Below are 13423 nucleotides of genomic sequence, written 5' to 3' on the forward strand. Positions count from 1 at the left end.
AATTAGCTTGGCAGTGACAATTGTGAAGCTGAACATTTTCCTATTTTAGAAAGACAGTTAATAAGTTAGAAATCCTTAAAATCCGCATAGAAACATGGTTGAAGATAAACTGATTTTTTCCACGGTATTTCCATTCTTTTCTTGTTGTACTGCTTAGCGATGAAATTTCCAAACAGTAGGGGAGAGGGTCTTACAACCCTCTACTCACCCTCACTGAAGTATTCCTATAATTTCTTATACTTTCCGAATGATTTACCTATTGTTGGTGTTTTTTTCTAAGTTTATTTTTATATCCAATATATTTTATAACCACAGTAAAGTTGTGAACATAACTTTACTTTGACATCGAGCCAAATAAACTTTGATGGCTTTTGTCTTAAGGAATACAGCAAAGTCTAGTTGAGAGGATGGATTGAAATGGGAAGGTGAAACTCCCCTAGACTTAGATTATGCTAATGATTTGAGTGTCCTAGAGAAAATGTTAGCAAAATGAATTATTTTTTGGAGGGTCTGAGAACAGACTTGAAAATTAGTGCTAAGAAGAACAAGTCACTTAGACTAGGAATAAATGATTGTGAAGAAGTGATGATGGGTGACGAGTAAATCGATTAAGTGAACAGCTTCGCTTACCTGTGTAGTACTATTAGTAAATATTGTGGCTGCAGTTTACTTTACTCTTGTGTTCTATTTTCAGTGTTCTATGCCAGTTCGAGTGATGAAGCTCCTAGGCGTTAGACAAATAGTAATCACTTGTGCAGCCGGGGGACTAAATCCTTCGTACAAAACTGGTGACATAATGTTAATCAAAGATCATATAAACCTCCAAGGGTTAACAGGAAATTCCCCTCTTGTAGGGAAACATGATGAAAGGTTAGTTTTAATGTTTGTCTAACTTGATTTCAGACTTTTGGTATAAGTAACTATTCTTTAGTTTGCAAAATAGGTCTTCTTGAATAGCTTCTTTTTGGCTTTTAAAGTATTAAGGACATCAAAGTAAAATGTTTAACATAACATTACACATTTTAAACGTTTAAAAACGTCCAAAAACATTTAAACACATTTAAATTTTGGGGGAAAACAAAATAAAACGTCAGAATAAACGTAAGATTGGGCCAATATTACGTCTATTCATATTTGAAAAAAGCAGTTTTCTAAGTTTTTTTATTTTAATCTTCTCAAAATAACGAGGCTTTTTAGGCAGTATCGCATTTTCGTCAGTGTTGCCATGTTGAGCTGTGAAAATTAATAAACAAAACTAATTAATTAAATTTGGCAACGCTTTTCTTCATGAAAATTCTAACATTAACAATTTATTGATTCCAAAAGATTGTTACACCTTCAAAGGAAAGCTACCTCTTATTAAGATGCCATTTTATTTTTTGGCTCATATTTCAGCCATGTTTATTTTTATTTTCATTTGGCATGCCCCTTTACCTAAAACTACAAAACTGCATAAAGAGGTCAGGTTTATTTTATAAAACTCCCAATCTTTCCTAATTTTAAGATATATATGATTATTTAGGTTTCCACTTAACTAATTCAAACAATAAGATTTCATCTTCACTGTTTTTGGTTCTCTAAAAGTCTGAACATTGAGGCTTAAGGAGGGATTTGGAAAGTAGTTCGAAAATTAGAGACTCTTTTTAGATTTTGGTTTAAAAACACGGATTTCTATTGATTTTTAACCAGCATTTCTGGGATTTGGAAAATTATGAATTTGAAACACAGATGTATAGGTTTAAAAGATGTATTATTTTTATTTTCATTTAGCATGCCCCGCTACCTTAAACTACAAAACTGCATAAAGAACTGCATAAATTACAAAACTGCAGGTCAGGTTTATTTTATAAAACTCCCTAATAAATCTAATAAGTGCTTTGTAGTGTTGATACAAGTTACAGCTGAAGCCTTGCCGCAAAATCACATGTTTCGTTGGGAACATGAACTTTAAGAAATGGAAAATTCCGGCTGATACCGATGCAATTCCTATTGCAATGAATAGGTGAATGGTAATAAATTAAAGTACTTTAAATCTGCTAATGCGTGGGAATATCGTCGTTAAAAATAAAATGACTTCGTTTTGTTTGGAGTCTAGGACAAACAGGGGGGGGGGATACGGAGTTGCCTAAATTTCATAACGAGATTTTTTATTGTCTTCCTTTTTCCTGTGGACAAGGCTCCAGGCAGGTATAAGGATATGAACCATTCTTTTACCTTATGAAGAAATATGGTGGAATTCTTATTTGTTGTATAGGCTATACATCCCCGTCCCCTGAAATGTTAATTATTCAATTGCCAAGACTAACACAATGTCATCAAATCCTAGTGATGTTTTACAAATCATGATCCCCTTAAATGAATTAGATTCTCAAAGATGAGCATAAAAACTAGCCTTTCATCTTGCTATCCTGCAAGAGGGAAAATTCTTATTAACCATTGCAGATTTACATACTCACTCCTTGATTATCTTAACATTAGTGCCGCCAGAAAAGTTTTCAGGAGAGTAAGGGGGTAGGTAGAACCATGTGTTTTTTTTTACTAAAGCCTTAGTGAGAATATTTCTCATGTTCCTATTTTCTATATTTTTTTATTTTTACTTGCTTCGGGGGGGGGGGGGGCCCCCATTGCCCCTGACCCCTTGCCAGTATCCATGAGTGTGGCTTTACCTGGATACTAAACATTATAATAATAAGCACTGGAAAAGGACGTTTCAGATTTTCTTTTTTTTCTTGGGGGGGGGGGGCTACAAGAATTTTTTGATGCATGAAAAATTTGTTTACATCCGTTATTGTAGCGATTTTACGAGCCAGACAAAAATTTCCGCGTGGGGGGGGGGGGGTTTCAAACCCCCTACGCCCCTGGATACGGTCTTAGCACTAGGATTTTCTGCCCCTTGAGTGTCCATTATATAAGACTGCTGTGTTCATTGCTATGCACAAAACCTATACATCTTTGTTTCAAATTCATATTTTTCCAAAATCCCAGAAATGCTGGTTAAAAATCAATAGAAATCAGTAGAAATGACCCTATAACTCCGAACAGTACACCAAATATGGGCATAGAGTCATTAGGAAGAATACGTGGTTAATGGGGTCAATGACCTAAATTTCCAAAGGTCGATTTATTTGCTGTTGTTGTTGTTTTGGCCATGTGCATAGAGTCATTAGGGAGAACACGTGGTTAATTAAAGTGATTGGGAATTTGGAACACCTGTGCTGTCAGTCATTAATCAAATTGTTTCCGTGCAAAGTTTAATGATGTCTGACAGGTACTGTCAACATTTCTCCAGGAATAGATCCAAGTCATTAATGTTCCTTGCCCTGGAAACAATTCTACTGGTCGAACTCCAAAGATATTAATAACCAAACGCCATGAAAACAATTCTCCAAGAAACATCTTAGAGATGAATTGTTTTAGCGCGGGAATCAGGTTTCTTAGTAATTTGAAATGTGACAGCGCAGAGATGTCAATAACAAAGGAACACGCTGAAATTAGGTTTAGGGGTTATTTGGGCGAAACCGTTTTAGACATTTTATGGAATTATTTCGGCGAAACAGTTAGAGACATTTTAAAAGATGATTTTAAAAGATGATTTTAGAAGAGGATTTGAGAGTGAAACTCTGTGGTCGTTATAATACACAAGTTCCATTTGAACAGTGTTGTGAGGTCCTCTACCCCAACCCCAAAGGCCCCCGGTCCCCCTAATCCCCTCGAGCCCCCAAAGACCCCCGGAACCCCTCCCCATCCCCATTTTTTTTAAATAATTTTTGAATGACATGGTATTTTTTTAAACTTTTTTACGTATCTTAAAATGACATGAAATATGCTTACGGCTCTACCAATCGTACTCTGTGCTTGTTCATAGGCACGACGCGGCTTTCCCATTGTTACTCTATGACAGGTTATCGACACTACATAGTTTAATGCGTGCATTAAATCAGTATTTTTTACGCAGTGGAAGGATAAAAACACAATTCATATCTGTAAAAAGTGAAGATGAATTATTCGACGAAAGTATGTGCACATGATAAAATAATCGTCGTGTTGAATGCTGACATGGAGAAATACCTGAAATATGAAACGAGTGCAAGTGTTAACACTATTGGAAATGTATGCATGCCTTGTCATGACAGCGAGAAGTTAGATTCCTTTGGAGTACCCAAGAATTTCCATCATGCAAACGGTGGATGTGCGAGAGTAACATTACCAGAGAAAGTAGTACTCAAAGAGAATGCCAACGTAAAAATAATAGTTGATGATCGGGGACAACTCCTAGCTAAGGGTTCTGGTAGCATGTTAGCCGTTGATATATCTTATCGATATCTTTCCGGTGTTAGCATTCGAATGAAAGCAAAGGGAAAAAGAAGGCATGCATACAGCTGCACCAACATCATAAATCATATCTTGTCAATGTGTCAAAACTGCTATCTATGTAAAAATAATAAGACAATAGACAGTGAAATCGTAGGCAGAATAAAAAGGACATTAGCGGACAATATCATCAATGAATATAAAGATGAATTGACGGAAAGTGAAGCGCAAGTGTACTAATAATGTATAATAATGTATTTAACGTATTTTTATATTAATATTCTACATGTCATTATTTCATTAAAAATATTTTATGCATTATTTTGTTAAGTGTTCATTATTTTTAGGGTATGCTAGAACGTCAAACGTTCAGAATATCTATTAAAAGGGGCAGAGATGTAAGAAAAAGAATTTTTAGAGATAAAGATACTACTAGCAGGCTCAATTTTTCATAGAAGATAGAAAAGTTCATGATCTCTTCTGAATTTTACCAAAGAACAGAATTCAATTCTAATTTCTCCAGAGAAAACAAAGTCTTCCACTTCAGTTCTTTATTTCACAAAAGACATAAAGAAATTTAAAGTTCAATTTTAAATTTTTCGGTGGAAGATAGAAAAAGTAATACCATACATATGAATATTTTCCCGGAAGATAAAAAGTTCTAGTTCAATTTAAAATTTTCTCAACGAAGTGAAGAAAAGTTCAAGTTCTCTACTGAACTATACCAAAGAACACAATTCAATTCTAATTTCTTCAGAAAAAACAAAAATCTTACACTTCAGTTCTTTATTTCACAAAGACATAAAGAAATTTAGAGTTCAATTCTAAATTTTTTGGTGGAAGATAGAAAAAGTAATATCATACTTGTGAATATTTTCCCGGACGATAAAAAGTTCTAGTTCAATTTTCTTCACTTCTCAACGAAGTGAAGAAAAATTCAAGTTCTCTTCTGAATTTTACCAAAGAACACAATTCAATTCTAATTTCACCAGAGAAAATAAAAATCTTCCACTTCAGTTCTTTATTTCACAAAGACATAAAGAAATTTAAAGTTCAATTCTAAATTTTTCGGTGGAAGATAGAAACAGTAATACCATACTTGTGAATATTTTCTCGAAGAGATGAAAAATTTTCACAGAAGAAAAATTTTTCTTCTCGAAGAGATGAGAAATATTCACAAGCATGGTATTACTTTTTCTATCTTCCACCGAAAAATTTAGAATTGAACTTTAAATTTCTTTATGTCTGTGAAATAAACAACTGAAGTGGAAGATTTTTATTTTGTCTGGAAAAATTAGAATTGAAATGTGTTCTTTGGTAAAATTCTGAAGAGAACTTGAACTTTTTTATCTTCTTTGAAAAATTTGGAACAGTATTTTAAATTTTTCATCTCTTCGAGAAAATATTCACAAGTATGGTATTACTTTATCTATCTTCCACCGAAAAATTAGAATTGAACTTTAAATTTCTTTATGTCTTTGTGAAATAAAGAACTGAAGTGGAAGATTTTTATTTTCTCTGGTGAAATTAGAATTGAATTGTGTTCTTTGGTAAAATTCAGAAGAGAACTTGAATTTTTCTTCACTTCGTTGAGAAGTGAAGAAAATTGAACTAGAACTTTTTATCTTCCGGGAAAATATTCACAAGTATGGTATTACTTTTTCTATCTTCCACCGAAAAATTTAGAATTGAACTTTAAATTTCTTTATGTCTTTGTGAAATCAAGAACTTAAGTGGAAGATTTTTATTTTCTCTGGAGAAATTAGAATTGATTTGTGTTCTTTGGTAAAATTCCGAAGAAAACTTGAATCTTTCTTCACTTCGTTGAGAAAATTTTAAATTGAACTAGAACTTTTTATCTTCCAGGAAAATATTCACAAGTATGGTATTACTTTTTCTATTTTCCACCGAAAAATTTAGAATTGAACTCTAAATTTCCTTATGTCTTTGTGAAATAAAGAACTGAAGTGGAAGATTTTTATTTTCTCTGGAGAAATTAGAATTGAATTGTGTTCTTTGTTAAAATTCCGAAGAAAACTTGAACTTTTTCATATTCTGTTAAAAATTTTGTAAAGTATTTAAAATTTTTCATCTCTTCTAGAAAATATTCACATGTATGGTATTACTTTTTCTATCTTCCACCGAAAAATTTAGAATTGAACTTTAAATTTCTTTCTGTCTTTGTGAAATAAAGAACTTAAGTGTAAGATTTTTATTTTCTCTTGTGAAATTAGAATTGAATTGTGTTCTTTTGTAAAATTCAGAAGAGAACTTGAATTTTTCTTCACTTCGTTGAGAAAATTTTAAATTTAACTAGAACTTTTTATCTTCCGGGAAAATATTCACAAGTATGGTATTACTTTTTCTATCTTCCACCGAAAAATTTAGAATTGAACTTTAAATTTCTTTATGTCATTGTGAAATAAAGAATTTAAGTGGAAAATTTTGTTTTCTCTGGAGAAATTAGAATTGAATTGTGTTCCTTGGTAAAATTCAGTAGAGAACTTGAACTTTTCTTCACTTCGTTGAGAAAATTTTAAATTGAACTAGAACTTTTTATCTTCCGTGAAAATATTCACAAGTATGGTATTACTTTTTCTATCTTCCACCGAAATATTTAGAATTGAACTTTTAATTTCTTTATGTCTTTGTGAAATAAAGAACTGAAGTGGAAGATTTTTATTTTCTCTGGTGAAATTAGAATTGAATTGTGGTCTTTGGTAAAATTCAGAAGAGAACTTAAATTCTTCTTCACTTCGCTGAGAAAATTTTAAATTGAACTAGAACTTTTTATCTTCCGGGAAAATATTCAGTAGTATGGTATTACTTTTTCTATCTTCCACTGAAAAATTTAGAATTGAACTTTCAATTTCTTTATGTCTTTGTAAAATAAAGAACTTAAGTGGAAGATTTTTATTTTCTCTGGATAAATTAGAAATGAATTGTGTTCTTTGGTAAAATTCAGTAGAGAACTTGAACTTTTCTTCACTTCGTTGAGAAAATTTAAAATTGAACAAGAACCTTTTATCTTCCGTGAAAATATTCACACGTAAGTTATTACTTTTTCTATCTTCCACCGAAAAATTTAGAATTGAACTCTAAATTTCTTTATGTCTTTGTGAAATAAAGAACTGAAGTGGAAGATTTTTGTTATCTCTGGAGAAATTAGAATTGAATTGTGTTCTTTGGTAAAATTCCGAAGAGAACTTGAACTTTTTTGTCTTCAGTGAAAAATTTAGAACAGTATTTTAAATTTTTCATCTCTTCGTGACAGATCTGAACTAAAGTGGAAAATTTTTATATTATTTGGAAAAATAGAAATGATCAATGACTAATTTCTTTTTCATTGAGAAAATTCAGAAGAGAACTTGGACTTTCCTTGACTTCGTTGAGAAAATTTTAAATTGAACTAGAAATTTTTATCTTCCGTGAAAATATTCACAAGTATGGTAGTACTTTTTCTATCTTCCACTGAAAAATTTAGAATTGAATTTTAAATTTCTTTGTCTTTGTGAAATAAAGAACTTAAGTGGAAGATTTTTATTTTCTCTGGAGAAATTAAAATTGAATGTGTTCTTCGGTAAGATTCAGTAGAGAACTTGAACTTTTCTTCACTTCGTTGAGAAAATTTTAAATTGAACTAGAACTTTTTATCTTCCGTGAAAATATTCACAAGTATCTTCCGTGAAAATATTCACAAGTATGGTATTACTTTTTCTATCTTCCACCGAAAAATTAGATTGAACTTTAAATTTCCTTATGTCTTTGTGAAATAAAGAACTTAAGTGGAAGATTTTTATTTTCTCTGGAGAAATTAGAATTGAATTGTGTTCTTTGGTAAAATTCAGTAGGGAACTTGAACTTTTCTACACTTCGTTGGGAAAATTTTAAATTGAACTAGAACGCTTTATCTTCCGTGAAAATATTCACAAGTATGGTATTACTTTTTCCATCTTTCACAGAAAAATTTAGAATTGAACTTTAAATTTCTTTATGGCTTTGTGAAATAAAGAACTGAAGTGGAAGATTTTTATTTTCTCTGGTGAAATTAGAATTGAAGTGTGTTCTTTGGTAAAATTCAGAAGAGTACTTGAACCTTTCTTCACTTCGTTGTGAAAATTTTAAATTGAACTAGAACTTTTTATCTTCCGGGAAAATATTCACAAGTATGGCATTACTTTTTCTATCTTCCACCGAAAAATTTAGAATTGAACTTTAAATTTCTTTATGTCATTGTGAAATAAAGAACTTAAGTGGAAGATTTTTATTTTATCTGGAGAAATTAGAATTGAATTGTATTCTTTGGTAAAATTCAGTAGAGAACATGAAATTTTCTTCACTTCGTTGAGAAATTTTTAAATTGAACTAGAGCTTTTTATCTTCCGGGAAAATATTCAAAAGTATGATATTACTTTTTATATCTTCCACCGAAAAATTTTGAATTGAACTTTAAATTTCTTTATGTCTTTGTGAAATAAAGAACTGGAGTGGAAGAGTTTTGTTTTCTCTGGAGAAATTAGAATTGAATTGTGTTCCTTGGTAAAATTCAGAAGAGAACTTGAACTTTTCTTCACTTCGTTGAGAAAATTTTAAATTGAACTAGAACTTTTTATCTTCCGGGAAAATATTCACAAGTATAGCATTACTTTTTCTATCTTCCACTGAAAAATTTAGAATTGAACTTTAAATTTCTTTATGTCTTTGTGAAATAAAGAACTGAAGTGGAAGATTTTTGTTTTCTCTGGAGAAATTAGAATTGAATTCTGTTCTTTGGTATAGTTCAGTAGAGAACTTGAACTTTTCTTCACTTCGTTGAGAAAATTTAAAAATGAACTAGAACTTTTTATCTTCCGGGAAAATATTCATAAGTAAGGTATTACTTTTTCTATCTTCCACCGAAAAATTTAGAATTGAACTCTAAATTTCTTTATGTCTTTGTGAAATAAAGAACTGAAGTGGAAGATTTTTGTTTTCTCTGGAGAAATTAGAATTGAATTCTGTTCTTTGGTAAAGTTCAGTAGAGAACTTGAACTTTTCTTCACTTCGTTGAGAAAATTTTAAATTGAACTAGAACTTTTTATCTTCCGTGAAAATATTCACAAGTATGGTGTTACTTTTTCTATCTTCCACCGAAAAATTTAGAATTGAACTTTAAATTTCTTTATGTCTTTTGTGAAATAAAAAACTGAAGTGGAAGATTTTTGTTTTCTCTAGAGAAATTAGAATTGAATTCTGTTCTTTGGTAAAATTCAGCAGATATCATGAACTTTTCTATCTTCTATGAAAAATTGAGCCTGCTAGTAGTATCTTTATCTCTAAAAATTCTTTTTCTTACATCTCTGCCCGTTTTAATAGATATTCTGAACGTTTGACCTGCTAGCATACCCAAAAAATAATGAACACCTAACAAAATAATGCATAAGATATTTTTAATGAAATAATGACATGTAGAATATTAATATAAAAATACGTTAAATACATTATTATACATTATTAGTACACTTGCGCTTCACTTTCCGTCAATTCATCTTTATATTCATTGATGATATTGTCTGCTAATGTTCTTTTTATTCTGCCTACGATTTCACTGTCTATTGTCACATTATTTTTACATAGATAGCAGTTTTGACACATTGACAAGATATGATTTATGATGTTGGTGCAGCTGTATGCATGCCTTCTTTTTCCCTTTGCTTTCATTCGAATGCTAACACCGGAAAGATATCGATAAGATATATCAACGGCTAACATGCTACCAGAACCATTAGCTAGGAGTTGTCCCCGATCATCAACTATTATTTTTACGTTGGCATTCTCTTTGAGTACTACTTTCTCTGGTAATGTTACTCTCGCATATCCACCGTTTGCATGATGGAAATTCTTGGGTACTCCAAAGGAATCTAACTTCTCGCTGTCATGACAATGCATGCATACATTTCCAATAGTGTTACCACTTGCACTCGTTTCATAGTTCAGGTATTTCTCCTTGGCAGCATTCAACACGACAATGATTTAATCATATGCACATACTTTCATCGAATAATTCATCTTCACTTTTTACAGATATGAATTGTGTGTTTATCATTCCACTGCGTAAAAAATACTGATATAATGCACGCATTAAACTATGTAGTGTCGATAACCTGTCATAGAGTACCAATGGGAAAGCCGCGTCGTGCCTATGAACCAGCACAGAATACGATTGGTAGAGCCGTAAGCATATTTCATGTCATTTAGATACGTAATGTCATAAGATACGTAAAAAAGTTAAAAAAAATACCATGTTAAAAAATTCAAAAATTATTTTAAAAAAAAATGGGGATGGGGGGGGGTTCCGGGGGTCTTTGGGGGCTCGAGGGGCATTAGGGAGACCGGGGACCTTTGGGGTTGGGGTAGAGGACCTCACAACACTGTTCAAATGGAACTTGTGTATTATAACGACCACAGAGTTTCACCCTCAAATCCTCTTCTAAAATCATTTTTTAAAATCATCTTTTAAAATGTCTCTAACTGTTTTGCCGAAATAATTCCATAAAATGTCTAAAACGGTTTCGCCCAAATAACCCCTGAACGTAATTTCAGCGTGTTCCTTTGTTATTGACATCTCTGCGCTGTCACATTTCAAATTACTAAGAAACCTGATTCCCGTGCTAAAACAATTCATCTCTAAGATGTTTCTTGGAGAATTGTTTCCATGGCGTTTGGTTATTAATATCTTTGGAGTTCGACCAGTAGAATTGTTTCCAGGGCAAGGAACATTAATGACTTGGATCTATTCCTGGAGAAATGTTACCTGTCAGACATTATTAGAAATGTTACCTGTCAGTACCTGTCAGACATTATTAAACTTTGCCCGGAAACAATTTGATTAATGACTGACAGCACTGGTGTTCCAAATTCCCAATCACTTTAATTAACCACGTGTTCTCCCTAATGACTCTATGCACATGGCCAAAACAACAACAACAGCAAATAAATCGACCTTTGGAAATTTAGGTCATTGACCCCATTAACCACGTGTACTCCCTAATGACTCTATGCCCATATTTGGTGTACTGTTCGGAGTTATAGGGTCATTTCTACTGAAATCTGTGTTTTTAAACAAAAATCTATAAAGAGTCTCTAATTTTCGAACTACTTTCCAAATCCCTCCTTAAGCCTCAATGTTCAGACTTTTAGAGAACGAAAAACAGCGAAGATGAAATCTTATTGTTTGAATTAGTTAAGTGGAAACCTAAGCAATCATATATATCTTAAAAAAATTTTCAAATATATCTATTCACCGAGGCTGAGTTGTCACATTATATATTTTATTAGAAAATGATCTAAATTTCTTAAAAAAACAAGAAGTTTTTTTTCTGTTTTCAACAAAAATTGAAAAACGAAATTTCCAAACTGTAATTTGGTAGACGAATAAAGCTGAATGTTAGCTATCAAATGGTCGCAAAATTATCGCATTATATTCAAATATTAGAACTTTGGAATGTAGGGAACTTGTATTCCAGCAACTGCACAGGGAACATAAATCTTAATATCAATCAAACGTATTTTATCGTCTTTTTGATTGACCATCAAAATAAAGTAACATGACCAGCTGAGCAGGGTGGTCAAGGATATGCGTTTTTTTTGTGTGTGTTTCCTTGTTGTCTTGTTTTTTAGGGGTAATCTTATTAGGACGGTGACACTAGAATATCAGAAGAACGGATTGAAATGAAAATCAAAAGTTCTAGTGCCCTTTTTAAGAATCAAAAGTGACCGCGCAGAAGCAAAATGGCCCTTTCTGCCATTTTGGTGGTGTAAACTGATATCTCGTTGTTTTAAGCTTCATTTGAGAGAATTTTGATTCATTTGAGACTGTTTGAATTAGTATCAAGTTGCCATCAAGCCATTGGCCAATTGGAGATAAAGCCAAGAGAGATGGTCTGAGTGAGAGACAAACTGGCCTCTTCTTAAATTTATGTACTTTTTGCTTATAATTTTGTAATAACTGTCAAGAAGGAGAGTCAGTGTATCCTTCTTTCGGTGTGGGTGGTCAGCCCCCATTTCTAGCTGATCAAATACTTGTAGCAACATGAAGCTAACCACAAAGTCAAGGGCATTGATTAGACAATACCAAACGTAAAATTCAAACCAAGAAAATATAAACTGTGGCTATTTATTCGTAAGATGTAGCGGTACTATAGAGTAGAAAATTTGATAAGCTTCAAGCCCAAACTAGCAAAGATATTTATATTTTATTAAAGTTGCAGACACATCTTCCTATTCTTCCAAACTTCCTTCAACCACGAACAAACTCCCTATGCTTTGTCTATTCTACTTTACCGACTATAGTAGTCGGTCCTTGTGACTTGTGGATCCTTGATCACTGTTCAGCTTGTTCAAATCGAAAACTTTAAAGATTACTGCAGGCGTACAACTATAACTGAACCAAAGAGTATGGGTAACTTGCTAGTAGTAACCGTACAATTACTTGAAAAGGGACAAGGAAACCTACGCCTTAGGCATGGGTATGTGTGTATATTTTAAACGAATTGGGGTTACCATGGTTATTTGCAAAGAGGTACCGTTTCTATAGATGGTATAGTAATTTGAAATATCATATGGAATTTGCTTGAAGGTATATACTTTGCGTACGTGCTCATACCAAACAGGTTGGTTATAATCTGTTCTGCTTCAAGTTTTTTCTGGCACAATTAACTGAATTTCTATTTCATGATAAACAAGTTTTTTTTTTATGTTAAATCCGTGGTCATTCATCTGTAAGTTGATTAGTAGGTTTTTTTTTTAAAAACTTGGCTATTCGTTTCATGGGTTTCATTAATAGAACGAGTAATGCATTTGAAAAGGGTAATTACTTCTTTAGTTTACGAGATTTGCGAATTTTTTTTTGCGAAAAGATATTTGCGAAAAGATATTTGCGTAGACGCTTACAAGAGACATTGCTAGAAAGTATTCAATAGCTTAATTGAAAAGTAACGATAGAATGACATTGTGACTTGACCTAGCTTTACCTCGCCGATGTGGTCTGTATAATACGTAAGTAACGTTTGAAAAATATTGTCAATTTAAAAAGAAATGGCTGAAAAGTGTTATGAGGGGGTGGGTTGCATAG

At 32.3% G+C, this 13423-nt stretch overlaps 1 protein-coding gene across 1 annotated transcript in view; it reads left to right on the forward strand.

Moving 5' to 3' along the window:
* The window catches only part of LOC148938655 (purine nucleoside phosphorylase-like), a gene marked incomplete at its 5' end in the record, with an annotated part of 183493 nt that overhangs the window by 147595 nt on the left and 22475 nt on the right, over positions 1–13423 (forward strand). The window contains one exon of the mRNA XM_089107634.1: positions 695–870. Within this exon, the coding sequence (XP_088963760.1) occupies positions 695–870 (176 nt within the window). The remainder of the gene's footprint in view (positions 1–694; positions 871–13423) is intronic.

Source organism: Artemia sp. Qi Xiang Cuo, unplaced genomic scaffold (assembly GCF_049724085.1).
Source record: "Artemia sp. Qi Xiang Cuo unplaced genomic scaffold, ASM4972408v1 HiC_scaffold_3051, whole genome shotgun sequence".
NCBI classification, from domain to species: Eukaryota; Metazoa; Arthropoda; class Branchiopoda; order Anostraca; family Artemiidae; genus Artemia; species Artemia sp. Qi Xiang Cuo.